General features: G+C 49.0%; 1 protein-coding gene across 1 annotated transcript; it reads left to right on the forward strand.

The window, feature by feature from the left end:
- Positions 1–14029: 14029 nt before the first annotated feature.
- Golga7b (golgin A7 family member B) lies at positions 14030–25442 on the forward strand. Its single transcript, XM_075974120.1, has 5 exons — positions 14030–14516; positions 20461–20586; positions 23210–23362; positions 23436–23537; positions 24594–25442. Exons 1-5 carry the CDS (start codon positions 14505–14507, stop codon positions 24702–24704), a joined length of 504 nt encoding a protein of 167 aa, XP_075830235.1. The 5' UTR covers positions 14030–14504; the 3' UTR covers positions 24705–25442.
- The last annotated feature ends 1620 nt before the right edge of the window (positions 25443–27062 follow it).

The raw sequence follows: 27062 nt of genomic DNA on the forward strand, positions 1-27062 counted from the left end.
TCCTGTTGCTGGGTTTTGACCTATTCTCGACTAGTTAGACAAGTCCCAGGAGAAGATAAAGTTGCCTTTGATTCCAAATGAGCCCATGGCAGCAATACTTCATGGCCTGTGCCCACTCTGTCCCTGGCAATCACATTCTCTCCAGCTTTGCTGTCCAAACACCATCCTCATCCTTGAGGGTGCTCTCCCATCCCTCCCAGAGAAGGCAGGCTTGTGAGCTCTTCCCTGGGCCCCAGTTAGCATTTTGATTTTGCTGCTTTGGGGATCCAAACTGTTTACGTCTTAGAGGATGGCAGAAGGGCCACCACCTCCTTGGAGAAGTTCAGAAGTCAGGTCAGTCTCAGAGGTCACAGGGGGTGGGGAATTGGGGTCACCTCTGTTCCCAGCTGAGTTTTCAGAGCAGGCCTGTCTACTGCTGAGCCTTTGGGGGCTGGCCGTTATCCTCCTGGCAGGTAGGCCTTGCTGGCTGGCCGTTGTCCTCCCGGAAGGTAGGCCTCGCTTCTCTCCTTCACCTTCCTGCCAGCCACACTCTGTCTATACAGAAACCTGCCGGAGAAGAGCTTATCTCTGGAATCTTAATAGAGACCTTTCTTTTTTCAGTATTAGGGATGGAACCCAGATCCTTCCACATGCTGAGAAAGTGCTCTGAGTGTGAGCGTTAATAGATACTGTTGACCTAGGGGTGGCTCTCTCAGCAAGCCCCTTACACAGGCTCCTAAGCAGAAGCTTATCTGCAGGAGATGAGGCTGGAGACAGGCTCTGGCCCTGCACCAAGGGGCCCGCTGTCCAGTGAATCAGCAAAAGACTACAATTCGGTTGGTTTCCACTGCCTTGAAAGCAAAGGAGGGGAGGATGCAGGCCCCCATGGCCGGGTTTTCCTGCTGAGCCTTCTGTCTCCCAGGGCGTCCACAGCACCACAGGCTGTGTTAGCTGCATTGGAATGCCACCTACTCCATGCCCACATGGAAATATAGAAAATGGCACCTCAGAGCCTATTGAAGCCCTGGGATTCTATGGCTCCAACTCTATCCCCCTCCTAATACAGATGGGATCCCAACAAGATCACTATGTGTCTCCGTTCAGGGTTTAGAGCCGAGACCTAATGTGTTTTCCATTTACCCGCACTCTGGCATGCGCTGACAGGGGTTATTGCATTTGCTGCTCCCATGTACCTTACAGCATCAGTGCTGTCACCATTTCCCAGATGCAGGACTCGAGGTCGCAGGCTCCCGAACCTCACACCCACAGCCTCATGCCATAAGGCTGGCAGCTGGGAAGGAGTCGGCTCTCTGATTGACAGCCTGTTCGAAAGACCACCATACTACCCCACTACCAAGTACTTCTGGCCAATACTTGGCCCCAGCCTTTTGGAATGAGGCTGTATGTTCAGTCTCTGGATCTGTCTCACAGCGGGCTTAAATGCCACCAGGCTGGCACCTACTTCTTCCTTTAGAACTGTGTCCAACCTCAGAGCTTTCCCTGGGAGGAAATGGTTCCTACCACTAAGCCTAAAATTCCCAGGGATTCATTTTGTTCCATTTCACATAATTCTATCCTCATCATCCCAAATGCACCTTCTCCCTCGGAGGGCTTCACACCCTTGAAGGCCTTGGATGCAATTATCTGATCCCATTTAACTTGGCAGAAGCCAGAGTGTGAACCTTTCATCTGCTGTAATTATTCCATTCCCCCTGTCCACACATTGTTTCAGATAGTTCATCCCTGAACATCCTCCAATTTGGGGGTATCTTTCTGGAACGGTGGCTGCCAAGAAGCTAATGGAAAGATCTCCTTAGGAGTGGGGGTGGAGGTGCATGCTCCCACTGAGGGGAGCAATGACCTGTCAGCAACAGGGCTGTCTGGAAGGCCTTCCTTCCTGTATTCATGGCTGTCTGGATATCAGGCTGAAGGTGGAGGATGTTAGAAGCCCTGGGTGGGAGAGTCTATTGGGTGGGATGTGAGGAGGTCATTGTGCTTTCGTTGAGGTTGGGGGTTCACTGTCCGAGACCTGAGTGAGCTATTTGGTTCAGCTCTCGCCTTCTCGCTGTTGGAAAGGAGGCATCAGTGCCCATTTCTGAACTAAGCAGGAAGCCTCAGTGAGAGTGACGAAATGGTTGAGCCTGGCTCACTAGGATGGGCTTCAGGGTCTTTTTCCTTCTTCTCACTTTTTTATATTTAATTTTTATTGATTTTTATTGAGCTCTGCATTTTTCTCTGCTTCCCTCCCTGCCTCTCCTCCCCTTCTACCCTCCCCCAAGGTCCCCATGCTCCCAATTTACTCAGGAGATCTTGTCTTTTTCTACTTTCTATTTCCCATGTAGATTAGATCTATGTAAGTCTCTCTTAGTGTCCTCATTGTTGTCTAAGTTCTCTGGGATTGTGGTTTGTAGGTTGGTTTTCTTTGCTTTATGTTTAAAAACCACCTATGGGTGAGTACATGTGATAATTGTCTTTCTGTGTCTCCTTCTTCTCACTTTTAACACCCCAAGGAGAAGCATCTAGATCCCCTGGCTCTGCCTCCATCCACCATTGCTCCTTTCCCCAAATGTGGAGCTCCCTCAGTCCACTAGAACCAGATAAAACCAGTCAGACTTCAGTCAACCCGGTCTGTAGCTTCTGGGCTCTGCAGATTTTAGACGGTGCAGGAGAAAGTGTTTATAACTTTAAAATAGACTGCACCTGTCCTCATCCCACTTTGATGTTCTATGTTCTTTCTTTTAATTATTGTAATTATTTTTTCCATGAGTACAAAGGATATGTCTGGGCTATGCAAACTATAAGGAATAAGAATGTAACAAAAGCCTTTGGGCCCACACTGGCTTAAAGAGGTTTCTTCCCTATCTGGAGTCCCAAGAACACTTGTCCCTGTTGGCAGAGCTTCTCTGTGTTTTGGCAGTTATTCCCAAATAACCATTATTAATTACAAATGCTTAGCCAATAGCTCAGGCTAATTACTAGCTAACTCTTACATTTTAAATTACCCATATTTCTTATCTGTCTTCTTTCAACATGGCACCTTCATCTTGCTTTTCTCTGCATCTCTTGAGATTCCACTCTTCTTCCCAGCATCCTCTGCATCTTGCTGTCCTGCCTATACCTCTTACCTACCTACTGGCCAGTCAGCTCTTTTATTAAAACAATCAGAGGGTGCTTTGGCAAAGACACATCTTCACAGTGTGCAAAATGATTATCCTATAACATGTCCCCAAGCTCGCTAATCATTTTCTTGAATGTGGTGTGTGTGTGTGGTGTGGTTTTCCTTGCATTGGTAATTTTAAACTCATGTTAATTTTTTTAATCTAAGTAGCATATTGTTTTAGCTTTTGCATTGTGGAACTTTATATATTAACCACACTGGATAAGCTCTGCCAGTTTGCCTTTTTTGAACAGTGTCTTCTGGAACTAATGCAATGCACGTTGCTGCTGCTATGGTGTGATCCCCAGTGACTTCACTATTCACACTCCAGTCTTGAGATATTTTGGTTGTTTCCAGCTTTATTATTCTTTTACAGGGTGTTGCTGTGAATATTCCCATCTATAACTGGACACACATATGCAAGGCTGTGAATCTAAAAGGGGAATTTGGGCTATGGCTGGTTTTCCAAAATGGCTGAGGCAGCTGATGTGCCCATCAGCCAATGGAACAAAAATGTCCCCATCGCCTCCCAGTGTCTGCCTTGTGCGTCCTTTGAATTGCTTGTTGATCCAGAGATTGTGGCTCATTGTGCTTCCTGAAGCAGCATCTTTTGGGTTTTGGTTTGGTTTTATTTTGTTCTGTTGAGACAGGGTCTCCCTATGTAGCCTAGGTTGAACTCCCCATCCTCTGTCTCCTTCCTGATTACAGGCGTGAGCCACCAGAAATGAGTTTCTGGCTCTGCTGAGGTGAAAAAGCACTACCTTCCCTTTGGAATCCGTTTCCTTGAGCTGGGGAGAGAGCTGAATGTGAGAGGAGCTTGCTAGTCTTCTAAGTGCCACAGCTTGGTTTTCAGAATCTGTTTCTAGGCTCTCCTTTTTGCTCACAGTAGAGAAAGAGACAATCCGCTCTTCCCTCCAGGAGGGGCCCTGCCCACTCTTCTCTCCAGCATGGGTCCTGCCTCTCTCTTTATGGACCTCACTCCCTCGCCCCTTCTTCTGTATCATCTTCAGTGTGATGGTCCTCACACTTCATATCAAAATAGCATGGCAGATAGTGTTGGTCACATACCCAGTCTGGCTGTTTTCAACCTTTTTTTCCTGTCTCTCTTCCGTTCTAGAGTTTGATAGTGTGTCCTGGCTTCATTGGTACTAGGCATGGGCAATGAAACAAGCAATGTCTGATAGGAAGCTCCTGGGAAAGATTAATTCCCTGAGAAAAGGAACTACTCTCTTCCTTCCTGCTGTCGATGCTTGTAAATTGTGGCATTTGCCGCAGCAGCAGCTGGATTGCAACTCTGCGTGGGAGAAGCCAATTGTTCAGGACTTGGTAGAGAAAGGATGGAAAAATCCTGGGTTCTTGGGGACACTAGTGAGCCACTGGGCTAATTTTGGAAGCACCACCCTCCAGACTTCTTATGTTAGTTAAATGTCTGCTCCGCAAACGGTGTTAATAGGACAATCTATTTGCAGCCCAAATGCCCTGACTGGTGGAGTTCCTCTCTCTCTCTCTCTCTCTCTCTCTCTCTCTCTCTCTCTCTCTCTCTCTCTCTCTCTCTCTCTCTCTCTCTCTCCCTGTTATTCTGTTTACCTGTTCCCTCTCCTCTTTCTCCTAATTGCTCTCTCCCTAGACTTCACAATATAATCCCTACCAAATCAGTTGCTCTTGAACTTCCCTTGAGATCTGTCTCCGTTTTTCTGCCCCCCTCCTGGGGGATTTATCTTTCAGCTTCTGTCACTGTACTGGGCTCAGGGTCCAGCTGCCAATCAATTTCTTCTTCTTCTTCTTTTTTTTTTTGTTTTCGAGACAGGGTTTCTCCTTAGCTTTTGGTTCCTGCCCTGGAACTATCTCTTGTAGACCAGGCTGGCCTCGAACTCACAGAGATCCGCCTGCCTCTGCCTCCCAAGTGCTGGGATTAAAGGCGTGCGCCACCACCACCCAGCTCGATTTCTTCTTACTCCTTACCTTCCTCCTCCTTTGCCAAACACCTGCAATAGGCCAGGAGCCAGAGCTGGCTCTCCCCAGAGCTCCTGTGAGTTATCTGTTCCTGATGGAGCTCCAGTGACTTAGGGAACATTGTGCCTGCATTACCTAAGTGAAGCTGGGCTTGTGGAGGTTAACTGACGGCCATCTAACTAGAGGGTAGCACAGGTCAGGCTCACACAGAGGCATCATGTGCCCATCACTCAAAAGCCAGCCCCTCTCACAGTTCTGCTGACCCTTCTACAATGACCCATTTTCATGGCGTTAGCTATAGCAGGAACACCTGAGTTTCAGCGATGCTCTCATAGGTGTGTCGTTTTTTCTTTTCTTTTTAAAGATTTATTTATTTATTATGTATACAACATTCTGCCTCGATGTATGCCCGCACGCCAGAGGAGGGCGCCAGATCTCAGCACAGATGGTTGCGAGCCACCATGTGGTTGCTGGGAATTGAACTCAGGACCTCTGGAAGAGCAGCCAGTGCTCTTAACCTCTGAGCCATCTCTCCAGCCCCCTTTCTATTCTTTTTAGTCTCGTATGTGGAACACATAACATGAACCAAATCTGACTGGAACTTACACAGTAGCCTGGATGAAGAGAGGTGACAGTTTTTGGTGATGGAAGCTCTGGGGAAGGAAGACAGGGAGGAATGATGCATGTGAGGTAGAGAGCGGGCGCTGGCTGTTGTAGAGGAGAAGACGCTTGCTGGTGTAGAGCGGGCGCTGGCTGGTGTAGAGGAGAGAAGGCGCTGGCTGGTGTAGAGTGGGCGCTGGTTGGCGGAACATGGAATGCCATGGAGATGTTCCAGTGCAGGCCCTCCTTATGACCTGGTCAGTGACTAGAAATTCCGAAACTGTATGACAGGGGTCAGAAAGCTCTGTCTGTGGGCAGGGTGACTGAAGAAAGGCTTTGGCTTGGCAGACTTTGACACATGGCTACAAGGTGGGAGTTCTAGTGTTGACATGGGCAGCTAGGATAGCCATCCTCCTTTCCCGTCTATGCAATGGGAACCCTGTCCTGTTCTGTAGAAAACAGAAAAAGGTTCCCAAAGTTAATACATGAAGAAGTAGCACAATGAATCTATATCTATCATCTGCTAGCTTAAAGATGAGTATTTGAGTGTTTGTAGAATTTTAAATGGAAATCCTTGAAAGAGTGAAACAGTTTTTTCTTCTGGTTATAGGGTGGAAAGATGTGAGAAAGAGTGGATCGGACCTCTTACCGTTTCCCCCAAAGCCTTCTGCATGTTTGGGTTTTCTTTTCTTTCTTTCTTTTCTTTTTCTTTTGAGACAGTGTTTCTCTATGTAACCCTGGTTGTCTTGGAATTTACTCTGTAGACCAGGGTGACCTTGAACCCAGAGAACTGTCAGCCACTGCTTCAAGAGTGCTGGAATTAAAGGTGGTCTCCACCACTGCCTGGTTTAAACATTTGGATTGTTAAAGACGTGATTAAAAAGGACTGTTCTACAGAGCCTCGGTGGGGAGTGGTACCTTGGCAGCTCTGGCAAGGATGAGGGGGTGAGAGTGCGGGGTGGGGTAGGAGAGCAAATGAGTCGTATCTCCCTTTATCCAAATCCACCTCTTTCGTTTTTTTTTCATAGATCTTATATGTGAGATTGTGTATGAACAAAGGGTTATTCAGTTAATGTTGCTTTGAACTGCACGAGCCCTGCTGGTTCTTGAAACTGACAGTGTTTTAAAATCACATTTTACCCTTCCTGCCCATGCTTTTGCTTCCTGAGAGCTTGCCCTTCATGTAGTCACAGTCTCTCCCAGTGGCTGTGGTTTGCAGGGGTTGCTGAGTTTACAGCCAGTCTACTTGATGTGGACGGAAGGCCCTGCTGTCAATCACTCAAGACTGACTCTCTGTCAGGAGTCTCCAGCACGGTGGCTGTTGTAATGACAGGCAGATGCTTTGACCAATAGCTTCTGGTGCTCCCCTAGTCTCTGTGTGTCCTGCTGAGGGCTATAAACTCTACTCGGAGACCTTCCCTTCCCACTCTACTTCCTGGAGGAGAAGGGAGGGGGTATAAAAGGAGACAACCCCACTCGGGCTTAGTCACCTCCTAGTGACTCCACGTGCAGACATGTGTCATGGTCTGCCTCCTCCGGCGCTATTTTTAGGGCGGTCCCCTCATTCATGTTTCTGGGGACTTTATAGTTGCCCTTGTCTCTGCTTGGCTGCTGCTTTATCCAGTCTGCAGTTCTAGAGACTCTGAGTCCCCAGGTACTAAGTGAGTATTCTTAGCTTCTGCTGCCGTCTGGAAGTCTGATGCTAACCCTTGAAGGAACTGCTCAAATTCCACACACCTTTATGGGCTCCATCCACCCATCAGGCTTTCTTTGTCTTCATGTTAGCATTTATCACAGACCCTGGTTTTCTCCATCTTTGTTTGGCGGCAGGGTCTCTTGTAGACCAGGTTGGCTTTGAACTTGGTAAGTACCTGAGGCTGACCTTGAACTCCCACCCCACCTCTCAAGTGCTGGGAGTAAAGTTATGCACTCTTGTCTTCTTAGTCTGTTTTTGCTGCTATAGACACATCACAGACATGGTAAGTTACAAAGAAAAGATGCTAATTTTGGAACATAGTTCTAATCTGAGGTGGAGATGTCTTTGCTGGCAAGGTCTTGTGGCAGCGGAGTATCGTGTAGTGAGAGATAGGGATGTGGAGAGGCCTGGTCTGACTGGTTTTATGGCAGATACATTCTTTTTTCAATTATTTATTTTTATTTCATACGCACTTGTGTTTTACCTGCATGTATATCTGTGTGAAAGTGTCAGATCCCCTGGAACTGGAGTTACAAATAGTTGTGAGCTGCCATGTGGGTGCTGAGAATTGAACCTGGGTATTCTGGAAGAACAGTCAGTGCTCTTAACTGCGGAGCCATCTCTCCAACCCTGGGCAGATCTTAAGATAACTCACTAGCCCATTAATTCATTATTTTGTTACATGCATGAGCCTTAACAACCTCTTAAAAGTCCCACTTGGTCTTCTTAATACAATGGGGATTAAATATCAACACAGTTTTTTGGTGTTTGTGTACTTTAGGTATGTGCATATGCGTGTATGAATAGGTGTGTATAGGTGCACATGTGTGTCCTGTCTACCTTATTCCCTTGAGACAGATTGTTTCACTGAATCTGGGCTCGTCATTTTCCTCTAAGCTTGTGGCTAGCAAGCCGCGGTGATTCTCCATCTCTACTCCCACCCCCAATGCTGCATTTACAGATGTGTGCAGCCATGCTTGGCTTTTGATGCTGGTGGTGGGGTTTTGAACACAGGTCCTCATGCTCATGCGGTGCATGAGTAAGCAAGCGCCTTACCCATTGTGCCATCTTTCCAGCTTCTCACCATGCATTTTAGAGAGAAAAAAACATAGTCAACACCATACCCTTGGTCATCACTGATGAAATTCGGTGCTCATATAGGGGTGGGAACACCCCATGGCCATCTTTCTGGCTGGTGGGTAGTAAATACTCAACCTGCTGACTGGGAGAACTGACTCTTGACCGTGTCTATCTTTTCTGTGCTTTAGGAAGTCCTGCTGGGCCAGGAAGAAGTGTCACTGACATTCCGTGGGATATCCACATAAATCTTTCCCCGTTTTCTTTTCAAAGGCTTGATTTGGAAGTCAGGTAAGATCTAGAGAAAGCTTCCTGTACTTAGTGGCTTCTAGTTGGAAGGGAGAATGATCACATGACTTCACAGTAAATAACAGAGCCAGAGGCTACATCCCATGCCATCTGGCTCCAGAGACACTGATTCGTACCACACACTTCCTCCCAGTCTCTGGTGCTTCTGCGCGACGACACCCTTAAGACTTTCCAGGCCACAATTTCCCCTCAAGCACTCATGCAGTAGCTTTCCTCCCAGGCCCCGTCTTTCCTCCCCTTTCTCCCCTGCCCCATGTTTGCCAGCGCGTTCCCTGGCTCCTCTGCCGTCTCCTCTGCAGGACTTACTTTTCCTCTCATCTCTTTCCAGATCTTTCAGTTGGTTTCTCTTTCTGGCCACGCTCCTCCTTTTGGAGACTTTCCAACGCAGCCGCAGATTGGAAGATGATAACAGTGAATTAGTTAGTAGCTTGTCTTTGATGTTATTTTGTGGGTGAACTCATTAATTTATGACAAAAACATCAAAGACCCAGGCTCCTGCATGGGACTGGGCTGTCTCAAGGCATCTGGATGATAACGATTAGTCAGATTAAATCTCAAGGCCTCTATGCCTCTAGAGTTGCAGCCCAGACAACTGGGGTGTGGGAACATTCCATCCTACAGTGTCTTATCCTAGCCTGAGTTAGCATGATGTGATGCTCTCTTCCTGATAGGCCTTCTGTTCTGATGCCTCCAAGCCTTGAGGGCTATCAAGGCTGTTAGACCTACCCTACAGGCAAAGCAAAGAAGTGGGCTGAGGCTGGTAAGGTCTCTTCTTGCTAAAAAAGTTAGATGTTGAAAGGGACCCCCTGTGCTTGCATCCCTCAAGGCCTTGGTGTCCTAGTCCTACAGTGTCACTTGAAAGGACTCCTAGGAGCGAGGCAGCATCACACACCAGCTCTCCATCCACCTGTAGGTCGAATGGACTTGTTGCCGTAAGTTCTTCACAGTAGAACATCTGATCAGCTTGTACCTGTGGTCACTGGCCTGGGTCCTTCGCCGCCAGTGGTAGAAAGCTGACTGCTCCCTACAGTCCCGCCCCCTGCATCATCCATTCATTTCTCTCTCTGTTGGTCCTGCCAGGTGTAGTGACTCATCAGGTCTTTAATCTCAGCACCCTGGGGACAGAGGCAGGATGATCTTTGTGAGTTCAAAGTTTGGTTTAGGTAGAATGAGCCAGCCAGGATATATTGTGAGACCTTGTCAAAAAAAAAAAAAAAGGAGTAAAGATAGGTTTGCTGCTGAAATTGCCTGCTTCCCTCTCCACCTGACTTCCGGTCAGTGCCCATCAAGTTCTAGTGTCTGCATCTTCAAGAAGACCTTTCTGGGCTTCTCTCAGACAACCATGATACTTTCAAGTTTGTTACTTCCTGTCCTCCATTCTAACTCCCAAACTCACTCTAATTAAGAACATACCATTTCCTACAGGTAGCTCTTTGAAAGGTCACCAGAGGTTTCTTTGATGCCAAGCCAACGGTCAGGCCTCACTGCTTGTCTTGGGTTTGGTGGGAGCAACATTGGGCAGTGTGAGTAAGGCTTCCTCCCCAGCCTTCTCTGCTGGCATCCAGGGTGTCTTTCTCTCGCGTCTTGGACTCACCGTGTCTATCTTTTCTGTGCTTTAGGAAGTCCTGCTGGGCCAGGAAGAAGTGTCACTGACATTCCGTGGGGTATCCACAGAAATCTTTTTAGTCTTTTCTGTTCTGTAGTCTAGAAGTGGTCAGGATTAGTTCTTGACAGATTTTCTGGCTATACTTCTTCCTTAAATGAATTTAGCTAGTCTATTGTTTTTTGAGGGGTTGTGGAGGAGGTTGAGACAAGTTTTCTCTATTATGTAGCTCTGTCTGTCATGAATCTTACTATGCAGACAAGGCTGGCCTTGAACTGATAGAGATCCCTGGTCTAGAAGTTTTATCTCTAACTCTTACCCCTCTCCTAACTCCTAAATGTCTTCCCATCCAGTCTATATTATATTCATCAAACTTCAGATCTAATTCAGCAAACACAAACTGCACCCCCTATCTTCAGGGCTTATTCGGCCCCTACTTTCCCCTCTGTCTCTTCAGCAGGTGGATGCACTTCTCTTCAGGACGACTCAGGTCTCCACACTGGGATGATTTTGGACTCATTCTGATCATACATTTAAAGCTCTGCACACACTGCCACCACATGACCTTCGATTGCGTCTGGAAAGACTACTCGCTACTTCCGGTGTCCTGGGCTACCCTAAGCTGTCTCATCTATCTCTGCTCCTTGAATGAACTAATTTAATTGATCTCAAAACTTTCAAACTTGCCTCTCCTATAACCCCAGCATCCAAAACAAAATATAAAAGACTTAAATAATGCCATGTCTTTACCCTAAACTTTATGCAACTTGCTAGCTCACTCCCTTGACCATGCTCCAAAGTTCTTAGCAGGACCTTTAAGGCCCTAAAAAAACCTAGGTACTTTCCACTTAAAAAATATTCCCATCTTCCTTTCCCTTGCTCTCTGTTCTATGGACACTAGTTTGGAGCTATTTTTAGGCACCTAGGCTCACTCCTTTTCAGGGCTCGAACTCTGTCTTTCCTGCCATGTTGCTCTTTTTCTAGGTGTGTATATTCCTAGGTATGTATATTTCTAGGTGTGTATATTTCTCTCTTTTTTCCCCAGACCTCTGCCCAAATTTGACCTTAGTAAGAAAGTTTTCCCTGACTGTTCCTTCAGAAATAACTTCCCTCTGTCACTAGGTCCATATCACAACTCACTTTACATTCTAGCAATGACCACAAGTGTGCACTGAACTTATTTTCTCACATGTTGCAAGTAAGAACAGCCTGTGCCTTTAGTCATTGCCATATCCCAAGTCTATACAGTCTAGTACTCAACAAAGATACCATGAATGGATTTGTTGAATGGCTTCCTTCTAGCCACTGGATAAACAGATGGTTTCCAGATGATTGCCAAGTTAATATGATAGAAGTCAAGCGAGAGAGATCGTGAGGACATGGACACCACAAGATGGGCTCGCTTGTTAGCAGGGACCATCATGGGATTTGCAGCTAGTCCTGGTTTGTACATTAATGCCAAAACACTCTCAGAGCTATAAGGTAGACCAGAATATCCGCATTTAGCTACTTTGGGCATGTCACTTATCCTTAGAGACCCAGTGTGCTTTTATGAAAAATTGGTAGATGGCGATGTTGGTCCTCTGCCAGCTTATGGTCTGCAAAGGAGGCAGGGTACTTAGGGGACAGGCCACACACGGCCTCAAGAGCTTGACTGCTTTTGTCTAAATCCTTCTCCTAGGGGACCTAGGGCATCTGATTCTGTTTCTCCCTGTGCAGAGTAGAAATGGAAGATTACTATAATGTGGATGGGGCTGGGGAGAGGGCTCAGTAGGTAAGGTGTTTGCTGTGCAAGCCTGAAGAATGGAGTTCATATCTCCAAGGTCTATGTAAAAAAGCCAGATGTGGCATCCCCAATGCTCATATCACTGGTGAGATGGGCTAGCTGGCCTAGTGTTTGCAATGGCAAACAAAAACCCTATGGAAAGTGAGGACCCTCAAGTTTGCCCTCTGACCTCCTCACAGGCTCTGTGGCATCAACTCACAACACAAATTTACCACACACACACACACACACACACACACACACACACACACACAAAGAGATAGAGGCAGAGAGGCAGAGAGAGAGAGACAGGCAGACAGACAGACAGACAGACAGAGAGAGACTTAAACATTTTTAAAAGAACGTTTAACTCACAGGGGTTACAAAATAAATATGCAGTGTAGAACATCTGGCACACAGTAAGTGAGCCATAAATATTTGTTATTAAAAATGGAAAGTTCTGGAGGAATTGCTATTAATATCTCTTTTGGGCAACCAACTGTTCTAAAATAGCAGGGTTACTATGGAATTTTAAAAGAGATGATAATGATATTGTGATTAGATAGGAGGATGTTATTTTGTTTTTTGAGACAAGGTCTCATGTATCCCTGCCTGCCTTAGCCTCCTGAGTGCTGAGATTAAAGGCATGTACCATCACACCAACATGCCTATGAAAGTGATCTTCACCTGAAGGGTTGAATGCTGAAATTCTTAAGGAAAATAAAAAAAATATTATTTTCTAATAAAATAATAATCTAGTCAGATTATATATATCCTTGCTTCTATTTCTATCAGTGAAGCAAACAAATCAAATATAAAAATACTATTCCGGAAGCAGATAGTACAGTTTGTGACCCCCTCCCAAACTCTCCTGTATGTTTGGAAATTTTACAATAAAAATATGAAGGAAGAAGGAAGAACCCTTACTATAGGCTAGTGAAGGTCAGTGAGTACATCCTGCAGAAAGAGGACCATAAACTCAGAAGGCAAGACAGTCAGTCACTCAAGGCTGGAGGTCAGGAAACCTAAACTGGAATCAGGTCTTCTGGCTGGCTCCCCGATGCGTGTGGCTGCTTCTGCTGACCTGTGGCAGCCATGCTATAGAGAGTGGTACCCAGCTTCCCTCGGAGACAGACCTGGGGGTATTATAGGTGTGTTCAAGGGCATCTATGTTGGGGCTTCCTTACTGCTTATTAAGTAGATAAGCCATTTGATTGGAAGGCCTGAGGCCAAATCACCACTTTGGACAGTGGGCATGCCGGTTTGGCACTCTGCTTGTGGTTTTCGTCTAGTGGTGGTAATGGGGGTAATGTTGGAGTGTGTTTAAACTCTGGAATGGCAGAGTGGAGAGAGATGAGTAAGGTGTGGGGCCTAGGGCCAGGAGGAGCACCAAGAAAGGCTGGCTTCCATCTAGAGCTCCTTGAAAGAAGGGACTCCAGGGAAAAGCTGGGGATGAAATATGTGCATGTATTAAAAAAAACAAAACGACCCTCTGCGATCTACAGCATTTCCCTCTAGCTAATGGGATTCTAGGAAGTGGAAAGCAGAGAAGAGAGGGGGAAATGTCCATGTAAGGCCAAGTGGTGCTTGGGGAGTGCATAGAGATGAACCAGGCTAGGAGAGAGAGAGAGAGAGAGAGAGAGAGAGAGAGAGAGAGAGAGAGAGAGAGAGAGAGGAGGCAGCCTGGGGTAGGGTGGTGGAGGGGTTAGAATCTGATATTGGGGGAGTTTGGAAAGGTTGAAGCCGGTCGGGACCTCCGTTCCTGCAGGCTGGTGTGTGTTGCTGCAGAGTCCAGCCTCTCTTTTCTGCCTCTGGAAGTCCCGGGAGGTGGTGATAGCTTGCACCGAGCTCTAGGCTCTTCTGCAGGGGGAGGGCAGGCAGGAGAGGCGGGGCGCTGGGCGGGGTCGGGACGGGGCTGGGCGGGAGAGGAGCCGGTGACCACGGGCGGGGCTCCTCTCCGGCGGGTGCCGGAGTCTGGGGGCCGCGGCTTCCCCCTCCCCGCCCGCCGAGGCACTGGCCCCTCCTTCCCCCGCCGCCCCCGTACCCGCCGCTGCTGCCGCTGTCAACCAGGCCATTGCTTGCAGGAGCCCTGGCAGCAGGCGATCGGGCGGTGAGGAGCCTAGGGCGCGGCCTCTCCTCACCGGCCCGGCTCCCGCAGCAGCACCGTGGACAGCACAGACACCCTCTCCGGGACCCTGCTGCCCGCAAAAGCACGCCTCGGGCTTCGGTGATCTCATCAGCACCGAGGACAGCACCCAGGCCCTTGCTGGCCTCGGCCAGCCCACCCATTCTCCGAGTCAGCACCGCGGACAGCCCCTCGGGATCAGACCTCGAGTCACCTAGGAGTGGTCAGCACCCTCTGAAGATGGCCACTGAGGTAGGTTGACAGCACCCTAGCCCGCAGGCAATGCCGCAGGGAATGATTCCCCACTAGGGGCAGACTGGGAGCAAGAAGAAGGCGGGGGCGGGTGGGGGTAGGGGGTGTTTCCGGGGTTCATGGGGGCCAGGTAGGGAGTAGCAGGGCAGAACAGGACTTTGGGTAGTGGTCCCCTCACCTCTGGCATGTCAATCTTGCCCATGCCATTTTGAGCCCTGGAGAGTCCACATGTTACCAATAGCACCAGGTCCCAGCTTAGGTTGGGATTTCCCCTTCTGAACACAGGGTTCTGATTCCCTGGAGGGTTGGAAATCCCTGTATGCTTGTGTAAGGGGAGGGAGGGTGGCCTACTGCTGTTGTTGCTATGCGGCATAGTATTCTGCTTCTAACCCAAAATGCTTGACTAAGGAAGACAGACCTTTCTCTATATCCGCATTTCCTTAGGAGGAGGGCGTGGACAAAGGCATCCTCAGGCCCAGGACCCAAGTGGTTGGTTTTAAGAACTTCCTGCACCAGCCCCCACTTTTGAGAATCACCATGCCTTGCTTTCCTTCTCTGCTTGAGTTGCTGGTCCCAGAGTGCCCACATTTGCCTGTGTGTGGAGAGGGCTGCCTTCTTCACGGTGTGCCTAAGGACCAAGGGACCTGTTAGCTAGGGCAAACTCTCTTTGCAATGCTTAAGAAATCAGGATTTTTGTCTCTGCTTCTAGGGGTTATCCCTCTCCCTCATTTTGTGCTAGAGATGTGAGCTCTTTGCACATGATAAAGCTGACATATGGAAAGAAGGATTATTGGCTTGGTCCTCACACACATGCTAATAGCGGAGCTGAAAGTTTCTCTGAATTTTCGGAGTGTAACACCGCACACTGGGTCTCCCCAGTTCTGCTACTGTCTTCTTTTGTGGTGTCTCCCCATTCCCAGCCTAGCTGGAATGCTGCCAAGGAGGAAATCAAAGGCCTGTGGATGATCCTGTGCAGTGCCTCTGGGCTTCCCGGTGAGTGGCGAGGCAGCTGTCCCAAGTGCTGCTGCCATTATTCCACTGAGTCTCCCACTGTTGCCTGGCTTTGTTTGCATTCTGATGTTATACAGGCTAGCTAGGAGGGACTCATGCTCTCCCAGACCCCCATGTGCAGGCAAGCCTGCCTTCTAGAGGAATGCAGAGTGCTTCAGAAGTAGCACAGAGATGGAGAAGAACATGAAGGAGCCAAGGGGCTGCTTGCCTCCCAGACAGGCCTGCTGGACTGCAGCAGCAGTTGCTAGTGAGGTCTGATGGATCTGGAGAGGCCAGGCTTTTCTAGTGTCTCTTTCCTACAGGTCTGCCGTGGCCCATTCGTTCTGCCCACAGGTTCACACCTCCTGGCTGAGGCCAGGTTTCCAGGAAGCTGTTGGTAGGCTTGATGACTCTCCCCTGGGAGAGGCTCGCTCATAATGCCTCTGTGGATACAGCACTGAGGCACACAGAACGCCTTTGAGTGTTTGAGCAGCTCTGTGAAGTGGGCAAGGATGGTGTTATTATGTGCAATTAGCAGATGAGATGACTGAGGCGTGGAAGCTTGCTTCAGCCTGGAGAAGGAGTCAAAGGCTTCAGCAGCCCATTTTACAGATGATGCGACTGCATGTCGAGAAAATAATTCATCTTGCCTCCTTGACTACTACCTTTTTTTGCTTTGCAGCCAGGATAATATATCCAGTTAGCCAGTATGATGCTTGCTAGAGAAGAGTGCTGGGGTCTTTGGAAGGGGCTTTGAGTTAGGAGCTATGGTATGTCAAGAAGAGCTAGAGCAATGGTTCTCAACATGTGGGTCACAACCCCTTTAAGACCATTGGAAATATCAGACATTTGCATCACGATCCATAACAGAAGCAAAGGTACAGTTATGAAGTGGCAACGAAAATAATATGGTTGGGAGTCACCACAGCACGAGGAACTGTGTTAAAGGGTTGCAGCTTTAGGAAGGTTCCCTAACTGGCCTGGCTGGTCATCTTGAGGACAGAGGGACAGAAGAATATTTAGGATGAACGGGAAACATTTTCAGTCTCACAGCTCTGTCTTGGCTGGACCCTGCTAGCTGTACTGAGGAAAGAAACTCAGGCTCTGCCAGGGCACAGGGTGTATGGTGTTTGGGCTAGGGTGAGTCATCCCCTAGGCTGTTTTTCACTTTTAGTACTGGATTGAGATTACCAGGAAAAACCTGCTGGGGAAAGGAAAACCTCACTTCAAGTTCCCATGGTCATTTCCTTAGCATCCAAAGAGGGAACTGAGCTCCAGGGGAAGAGGTGACAGGAGGGGGTGGGGAGAAATATAGAGAGGAGAAGAGGGGGGAAGGGAAATGGAAATGATCTTTTTTGCTTTCTAATTTCTGTTTAGAAGTTAACATTAGGGGAGGGATGTGTGTGAGGGGGAGGAAGGTTCTTGAGTGAGGCCCTGACCTCATTTGGAGATCTTTCCTGAGTCCATTTCATGAGCAACAGGCCTTTGTGAATATGTGTCTGCCCAGGAAACAGTCCAAATGGCCAAGAGCAACTGGCAAGTATCTTTTGTTGGAGGGGCTTCTCGAAGTGGGTTTTGGCACATCAGAGATGTTCTAAGTGCACCCAAGTAGCATTACCCAGGCGGGGTATGTGGAGGTCTGATCTCTGAGTCACTGGCTTGAGCTTGAGTGTAGTAGGCTGAGAGGAAGGGTGGCCCTGTGCCCAGTTTCCCACCCTCAGGGCCTACCTGGCTGCCAGTGACTCCCAGCCCAGCCCAGTGTTGGATCATCATATAGATCCCATGATTTATGAGCTCACCTCACCTGCACCTTAAGGAATGAGATGGTTTTTAAGTGAGGATGGATCTGTGGACCAGCTGGGGCCTCCTGTTTGTCTTGGGCATACCCGACCCAGGAGCTCATTGCTTTCCAGAGATTGCTCCGTACCGGCCCAGCCTGAAGGACTGCCAGATGTATAGGGACACACTACGTCACCTGCTGTCTACCATCTCTAGTACGTTCTTCAATGGCAGTGGCCAGCTGGCTCTCTGGCACAGGTCAAAAGCTCTCTTATTAGCCACAGGCTGGATCCAGCCCACTGTTTTGCCTTTGGAAATGTTTATGTTCACCACTCCTGATAAGGCTTCTTTGAAGTCAGAGATGGGAGGGGTGATGATTACAGGTTCCAGTTTAGCGTCTTTGAAGAAATGGGGGCCGGAGAAGAGCAGACTTTTCAAGGATCCTGTGGCCCGAGATCAGGCAGATTATCTTCCGTAGATGGAGAGGACCAGGAGACGCTTTCTTGCCTACAATCTTACTCTACACCGACTGTGCCAGAGCCTGTGGTATGTGGTCCATGTAGGACTGGCACACCAAGGTGCTTCCATGTGAACGTGTCTCATCTCCTCTATAGACTCCTCACCGCCTGACATACATTCTCCAGGGGCGGAAGCGGATGCCTGGTCACTTGGAGCCAGGACAGGCTCTCAGGTTTAGGATACTGCCGTGGCTAGGGAGGGTGCTGATCCCTCCCACTCCAAGAACTTGAGAGTGAATAAATCAGTCAAGAGGAAATAGGTCTGTATTATGCGAGACAGCACCTAATGTCTTAATAATGGAGGATTACTCCCTTCTCAGTAAAGTCCTGAATAGGAGGCTCCCGATCAAGAGGCAGATGTCCTTCAAGGGGTCATTCAGAGACCCAGGCCCTTTCCTGTTGCAGTCTTCAATACCTCCTGGCTCCTCTAGTTTTGGGAGAAGGGAGGAGTTTCAGGTCTGTATGAGTCAAATAGGATATTCATCAGTTCCACTCACTTTGTGAAGCACGTGCTCACTCCAACTTTCAAGAAAGCCTTGGAAAGAATTTTGTTGTATTCCTAGGAGAAAGAAGTAACAGCCAGTCACTAAGAGACACACTGTCATGGCTCATAGTATCGCCTACATCTATGTATACACAGGTGTGTGTGTAGGCTCAGACAAAGGATGTTGCCTCTGGCAAGAAGCCAAGTCCAGGTCAGACTGCTTGAAACATTGTTTCTGCCTTTTTTCCTCTCTCACCACTACCTTTTGTGGTTTAGCACTGTTTTATTTTAGTCCTGAACTATGACAAAAAGAATCCCTTCCAGCGGGTCCCTTAAGCGTACCTACTGCTACAAAAGCGTCAGAATGAGCCTTGCAGAGCTGAACGAATCCATAGCTGGCTCCTGTACTCTGGCTTTGGAAGGGCAGGGAAGGTCACAGTTCTTTTCCTGTCTCATGAAAATGCATTACAGAGAAACCATAACCAGATGGAGCAGAGGCATTGATGAGTTAGTTATATTACCCAAACATGTTGATTCTTTCAAAATTATCCTAAGATCCTAGTAGATATTAAATGGGGCATCCCCCACCCCCCGAGACAGGGTTTCTCTGTGTTTAACAGCTCTGGCTGTCCTGGAACTTGCTCTGTAGATTATGCTGGCCTCGAACTCTTGAACTTGCAGAGGTCCAGCTGCCTCTGCCTCCCAAGTGTGAAGATTAAAGGTGTGCACCACCATGCTCAGCTAAAAGGGAACCTTTTCAAAGAAAATCCTGGCTAGTGGAGTCAAGAAATATTAAAACTGGAGGAGCACTTAGATGCTTTTTAATTCATGCCCAAAACTTTGAGATCAAAGCTCCTGCTTGAAGCAAAGTTTACCTTACTTTAGAATAGCCTAGGTAATGTTCTCAGAATGCTTCAGTTCTAAGACCTTGAAGACCAATCATTCAGTCCTTCTGTCTTGTCAACCCTTCTCTACTCACCCCTCAGCTTTATGTCGTCTCCACCTGCAGTCCTTCCTGTTGGCAGAGTCTGTCCTATTTGTGATCTCACCCTTGACTGCAGTACATCTTCATTTCCCACTGATTGTATCTGCTCTGCTAACCAGCTTTGCTCTTGCTAAACACTGCCTCAAACCACTGGAGCAGATCACGATCTGCTGTCTTCATTACTCCCTTTCCCAGGGTCACCCTTTCCTCCCCTTTCGACTTCTGGTCAACCTCCCCCATAGGACTCAGTACAGTCTCCAGGAAGCCTCTGTGAATAAGCATTTCTGGGTAACTGTGACTTTGTTTCAGCCATCCATCACGGTCTAATTCACTACACATTTACTCGTCTTCCTCCCTGGAGCCCATAGACGGACTTTTGCTCAGCATCCGGAGAGCCTGGCACTAGCAGGGACTCAATAAATAAGAGTCGAGTGACTGAACGGATTCGGCTTAATTACACAGGATGAACTGGCTGTTTCTTCACTCTGCCTTCAGGGCCTGGTCTCCATGTGGCTCCAATGCTGGGCGTATTTCACCAATGGAGGTGTTTATTCCCAGTGCGAGCAACTGAGGCTGGAGAGGTAGAAGAAGAAAGAGACCTTGTTCTTTTGCGGAATAGAGCCCACTCCCCTGAAGTGCTAGGTCAGATTGTATGGACAGACAAAAGTCACCCCAGTCCTTCCTATCAAGGAAACCTTTTACTTCAGCTTTTGGCCCCAGTTCACTTTATACTGTTATCTCTTGGGAAATAGCCATTCCTGGGTCCTTTTCTGGGGGTAAGAAAACTAATGTGGGTGTTTCCTGACCTTTCAGAACTTGGCCTGGACTCAGTATTCCTTGGAGTTCACGAACACATAAAGGTTTCCTCTTCCACAAGTCCCACTCCCCAGGCTGGAAGGGCCTAAGGTTTCCATGTTGGTCGGTGCTGAGTTCTCCAAGGACAGGGCTGGCTGCCATTGCACCTTGCTAGAACTCATTTCTGTTGTGATTGATGGCTCTGAGTGTCTCATTTTGGCCCAGCTTTCCTCCTGCTACTTTTGCAGACAGCTTCTCGTGTAAACTGCACCGGGCCTGATTCTCAAGGCCCCTCATGGAGCCTGGCGTGTGTGCCGGGATTTATCAATCCCTTCGTATCAGTACAGGGAGACAATGGTCTCCTGAGTGTGTTCCTCCCACCCATCTCCTCAGGTCCACAATCTCCAGGAGCTCCGGCGAAGCGCATCGCTGGCCACGAAGGTTTTTATCCAGAGAGACTACAGCGATGGTACCACCTGTCAGTTCCAGACCAAGTTCCCCCCAGAGCTGGATAGCCGGGTAAGGACACCTTTTCTAAACACGAGCTCTACTTCCATAGTGGCACGGGGTGTTCTTAGAACGTATTTTTTCTCTAGTCTTCTGTGACACACAGTGCCACAAATGCATGATTTAGCCGCCCTGAATGGAAGAATCTACTGCAGTCTTGCATTTCCACACAGAAAATTCTCTGAAAAACAAAACAAAAAAAACTCAGACTTGTTCCAGTCCAGCAGCTCAAATTACCCTTGCATGGGAATCCTCTAGAAAACTTGCTAAACAAATGTAAATTCCCGAGTCCTAGTGTGTTAGCCTGGGTGTCAACAGACTTGCTGACTCAGTTGCTGACCTGTGGTTTAGGAATCCCCACTTGTTGACAACTGTCCTTAACCTTGGCTTGCACACTAGAATGTTCTGGGCAGCTGAAAAAAATCTCAGTGCACCCCAAAGCACTTCAGTCAGAGTCTCTGGGAGTAGGCATTGTTTTACATCTTAATTTGCAAATTAACTTTTAAGTTAACTAAAAATTATTATTTAAATTATAATTATTCACACTTCAATTTTTAATGAGGAATTCTCAGGTGAGCAAGAATTGAGTGGTCCCTAGATCCTGCTTGGGTAGTAGCTTGCTGTCTAGTGCGGCGTCTCTTCCCACTCTTGACTGGATTGGGGCCACTTATGAGCTTTGGGAAGTGGGGGACAGACAAGGCATCTGCTTGGGAAGGGAGGGTGACAGTAGTGCTTGCTGCTCTGACCTACCCTCCCTTTCCCAGACTGTTTCAGTCCTCACCTCTTGAGGTTGAGATTTGGGTGTAGTGTTGGTTTTAAAAACCGTCCACACGGTGTTAGCGTGCAGCCCGCACCGAGCACTACCGCTAAGCCCTTGTTTCAGAATTGTGCCCTGTGGCTGACAGGGTCAGCACCACCAGAGAACTCAGACACCATGCGAGGTTCCCAGCCTACCTCAGAGCTCCCAAATACGAACGTGTTTTAACCAGATCATTTCGTTGCACCACACACACAGCTTCAGAAGCAGAAGTGTCCTTCAGGGCTAGAAACAGGAAGTGACTCACCCAAGTTTTTAGAAGGTACTGGAAGAGCCAGGTGCCCGCCTTCTTTGCTTTCCTCTGATGTTCATACTGACGCAAACGCATCCTTAGCAGGTGTGGATGAAAGTAGATATCATGTGGTCAGCTATGGCAGGGAAGCTTAGAGACGCAGAGGATGAGCTGGGGGCTGCTTTCCGTCTTGTTTTCACCTGTCTTATAAAGGGTGAGGAGGGGGCCTGATGTTCCATCTTCATCTGCTGGTGGTGTCTAAGGTGGTCAGCCAAGGGTTGTGATCGCCTCTCTTCCCGAGGGTGTACAGTCCCTACCAGGGGCTGCCTTAGAGCTGATTTTGGGTTGGAGGAGGGCAGAGACCCAGTGCTGCTCTGTGTTGTAGACCAGGCTGATGTGAGGAGGTTTGAAAGGTGGGGCATGGCGGATCTTTGCTGACTGAATCCCCAAAACCTCTCAGAAAGCCATAAGCATCCCATTCTCAAGAAAGCACGTCTGCCCTTTACAGGGAGTTAACAGTGGTAGGAACTGGGAGGTCAGAGGTGAGGCCTCAGGGTTCTCTTGGTCTCAGGAGCAGAGAAATCCTCACCTGTCAGAGAGTGGAGGTGGCAAGAATGCTTTTGGGGTCATGTGAGAGTTCATAAAAGGCTGGTGTGTAGAGTTCTTAGTGTTTCCTGTTGTTATGGTTACAGGTCAGCTTCCTGTATGCACACACACACACACACACACACACACAGAGAGAGAGAGACAGATACACACACAGACACACACACACATAGACACACAGACACACACACAGAGACGCGGACACACAGACACACAGACAGACACACACACACACAGTCACTGGTGTCTAGTAACTTCTTAGCTGGGAAGAAAAGTGCTCTGGGAGTGGCTCTCCAGAGCTCCCTCTGTCAGTCACAAGCAGCCGGAACACCTTCCAAATCTGGAGAATCTGTTTGTGGGAATTTGTTGTTGAGCTCTGGCACAACTATTACAGTGAGAACTGATATCACTAGAATACTTGTCCGAGCTTCTGCATGAAACATCCGTGAAAGTGGGTCTCAACCCATAGGGTTTTGTGTGTGTGCGTGGGGGGGGGGGTGTCAGCTGATCTTTTCAGAGATGTTGCAAATCAGATATCCTGCACATTAACATTATCCTGCATATTTACATTAAGGTTTGTAACAGTAGCAACATTGAGGTTATGAAGTAGCAACAAAAATTTTACGGTTGGGGTCACCAGAGCATGAGGACCATACTAAAGGGTTGTAGAGTTTGGAAGGTGGAGAAAGAACCACTGATCTAGGACATCGTGGGTCTCCTGTTCCCATGGATGAGGAAACCCACACAGCACGGGCAAGCCACTCCTGCAGGGCCACACATCTAGCTCAGGGATAAGTCTCAACTGGACTCCTGGTGGTCTGTCCCCTGGGCTGTGTGTGCTCTGCCTGCAGCTTCCTGTTCATGTCGGTGTGCCAGTATTTCAGCACCTCCCACTCATGCGGCACCAGTGCTCTTATCCGTGGCCCAACTGGGATTGTCCCCACTTTGGGGAGGCTAATAGTCTACCTCTCTCCCTCCAGATCGAGAGGCAGCTCTTTGAAGAGACCGTGAAGACCCTCAATGGTTTTTATGCAGAGGCTGAGAAGATTGGGGGCAGCTCCTACCTGGAGGGCTGCCTGGCCTGCGCCACAGCCTACTTTATCTTCCTCTGCATGGAGACGCACTATGAGAAGGTGGTGCTTCCCCATCTCCCCTCCTCCAGCTCCATTGCCACAGATTCATCCTTATGGACCCCTCTTTCTGCAGGTTCTCAAGAAGATCTCCCGTTACATCCAGGAGCAGAATGAGAAGGTCTTTGCGCCTCGAGGGCTCCTGCTCACGGATCCTGTGGAACGTGGGATGAGGGTTGTATCCTTCTGGGATCTTCTGTGTGAGGGCGCAGAGCTGTCTATGCAGTGGGGGCCTTGAGGATGTTACTAGGAAATAAGAGACTTGCTAGGGTCCTTCCAGGGTTCCACACATCACTGGTAATAGGCGCCCCTCCCCTTTCAGTTATTGGAGCCGTTTATGAGTTTCAGGCTTTATAGTTATTGAACTGCATGCAACTAGAGCTTAATATAAGACAGCCAACATGTGAAGGCTTTGAAAACTACAATCTCAGATGATTTTCATCACATGCCCAGGAGTTGGGCCCATCTTACCCTCGTGTCTGTACCAGGACCAACCCTGAAGGGAAACTGGCTGTCCCTTACCCTCAAGCAGCAGATTGTTAAGTCAGGATTCAAGCCCAGGCTCTCTTATCCTGCAAGGCTGTCTGCTCCTCAGAGAATCTGCAAGACTTCGGTAATCTCATTTAATATTCCGTGTTGAGCCCCAACACCCCCTGAACACAGATGAGAAGAATGAATTCCAGGATGGGGATGCTCCTCTGTGACAGGCTGGCAGGGGCTGGATGACAGTTCTAATGACCCCATTTGGAGCCGTTGTTCAGGGGAACAGCGCCCCTTTCAGTAGTCTAGAAGCACACATTTGCCCATGCTTCTTTTTCGCTGGGCCCTTGTGTTGCGCTTAGCACACAGATACTCCATTAATTTGCACAGGAGTCCCAAGGCTCTGTTAGTGTCGCCAGTTTGCAAATGTGAAGGGACTGGCCTAACTTGGGTGGGACAGTAGCTATCAGCAAGTGGAACTGCTTGTGTATAACACCTTTTCTCGGCGCACCTGTGACTTGGGATCCCATAATGCACTTCGAGGAAGACCAAACCCGACATGGGATCCCATTGTGCGCTCAGCCCCGTGTCCTCTCGGAAAAGGTTAGCTGAGGTTTGGAGAGGATGGGGACTTCAGGCCTTCTGGTCTCTGTTATTGGGCATAGCGGGCTTCAGTTACAGGCCTCATGCTGGGTCTGTACCCCCTTTCCCAGTTAACAGCTGGGTGCTCGCAGCTCCTTAACCATCGTCCCAGATCGAGATCTCCATCTATGAGGACCGGTGCAGCAGCGGCAGCTCCAGTAGTGGCAGTAGCAGCGGCAGCGGCAGCAGCAGCGCTGGCGGTGGCGGGGCGGGGGCTCGGTGACTGGCCGAGAGTCCCCGCAGGGAGGTGTATGGCCGGAGCGAGGGGCTGGCAGATCTGCGGAGGCTGCGTTACCAGAGTACCCGCTTCTGAGTCTTTCTCTGGGCCCACCCTGCCTTGTGGAGCGGGAGGGAGGGTGATTACCCGGTGTCCCGTGTTCACAGTCCTTTGCCCGTTGGCAGGATCTTCCCCTTTCTGACCCTGGGCTTTACTTTCTCCCATGGGGATGGTCCGGGTCATCAGAGCCAGGCCTTCCTTGGGAAGTCTGAGGGCGGAGGGAGAGGGGAAGCCAGCTTGGATGAACCCTCTCTTCCTGGCCTTTTAACCTCACTCTAAGGAGGACCCGGAGAATCCCCCCTCCCCTGCATGATCCTTCACCCTCAAAGCCCCTGTCTACCTAGATTCTGCTCCCAGGGCTCTAAGGCCCAACGCCACCATGGGGCTTGTCAATGATTCCACCTCCTCTTTTGAGATCTGGGGAGATGGGTACCCTGGGAGCTATCCAGCTTCTCCTAAGGCGGAGGCTTTCCTGTCCTTCACTCAGAGCAGAAAGTCCTCTCAGCCTTGCCAAGAAGCACCCAACTCCGAGACTTTGCACCCCACCAGGAGCTGGTTATGGGTGTTCTGCCTGGGACTCTGAGGGAGGGGGGTTTCCACTGGGGTATGGTAAAACCCTGTGGATGAACGCAGCTGGACAGCGCCTGAACTCCCGAACTGGAGCCAATTTGTGTATTATGTGTATACTGTGTGCTCAAATGTATGAGTTTATGGGTGTGAAGCATGTGCGCGTGTGAGTTATACAAGTGTATGAATGTGGGTGTATGTGTGTGACTGCACAAGTGAGTGTGAGTGGGTGTGTGCACATGTGCGTGTGTGAGTGAGAGAAAGCATGTGTGTGAGTATGAATATCTAAGTGTGCACATGTGTGTGTGTGTAGAGAGAGACTACTCTGTGTGTTCTCTTTGGCTGCTGGGCTAATGATTACCATGTCCTGCCCTGTCCTGCCACACAATGGTCTGCAGCAGGAGATGGGTCCCTCCTGGACTTCTACAAGTCGGTGTCCTAAAGCTGGGCTGCTGCTCGACTGTTGCTCCTGGCCTTTCTCCCATCTCTGGCTCTATTGTGCACATTCTGATGGAGAAGAGCTGGGATCCTAGGGGAGCAGAGCCAACGTTTGGGTGGTTTTTGGTGCCCTTCTTCCAGCCCCTGTGACATAGTGGGGCCACAGATGCTGCAAATTCAGCCTGCCTAAGTGTCAGAGCCCCGAAGTCCTGCAGGTGAGGCTCCCTGGACATTCAAGGCAGTGTGCCTTGCAAGGAAAGAAGGGCTGGCCAGCCAATGGTGCTGTGGCTCTCAGGGGGAGTGAGTGGGGGGCATCCTGGGGCCTGAGTAGGGACAGGAAACAGGCTGCCTACCTCAGCGGACAGGAGGTGCTAGAACTGGACAGGAGACACCAGCCACTATAGTAGCTTTCTACAGCAGAGAGGTCCTTGTTCTCTGTTTGCCACAGCAGTAGCGTGTGATGTCAGGAGACTACGCAGAGAGATGGAGAGGGCTGGCCAAGCCCCTGAAGCCTCAGGGAGCCTGAGCCTGCAAGCCCTGGTGCAATGAACCCCTTCTTCCCATGCTTCAGCCCCACCCCCGGCCCAATTCCTGGCAGAAGCCTGTGCCCTCCCTAACCTGCTGTATGACCTTGGGACACTGACATTGGGAAGGTTGAGAAGAGGCAAAATGAAGACCTTTCGTTTTATTCTTTTTCCAATAAAAAGGACTTGCCAGCTTGAGGCTCCATGCTATTTCCACTGGTCCATGGTGATGGGCTTAGTTCTGCATCCCAGCTCATGCAGAGATGCTTGGCTGAGTGTGTACAGGAGAAAAAGCAGATGACACAGGACTGATGATCTCTCTCTCTCTGTCTCTCTCTCTCTGTCTCTCCCTCTCTCCCTCTCTCTCTCTCTCTCTCTCTCTCTCTCTCTCTCTCTCTCTCTCTCTCTCTCTGGAGCTTGAGGGTCAGTGGGGAGGTGGACAACCCACCTTTACCACTCCTTAATCCTTGGTGGCTTTGTGGCTTTGTCTGGAGACAGTAGGCTCAGATGAAAGCTAAGCCAAAAGTAATTGATCAGTGAGTTAGGTAGGGCCTGTTTCTTGAGCTTTTACTCTAGGTCAGGCACAGTCTGGGTCAAATCACATGGGCCATTTGTTACTGAAGGCTAGAATGGACTGGCAGGGTGGCTCAGCTGTTAAAGTACTTGCCACGCAGGCCTGACGACCTAGGTTTGAGCCTTGGAACCCAAGTAAAGGTGGAAGGAGAGAACCAACTCCACAAAATTGTCCTCTGATCTCTACACAATGTGCACCATG

Source organism: Microtus pennsylvanicus, chromosome 5 (assembly GCF_037038515.1).
Source record: "Microtus pennsylvanicus isolate mMicPen1 chromosome 5, mMicPen1.hap1, whole genome shotgun sequence".
NCBI classification, from domain to species: Eukaryota; Metazoa; Chordata; class Mammalia; order Rodentia; family Cricetidae; genus Microtus; species Microtus pennsylvanicus.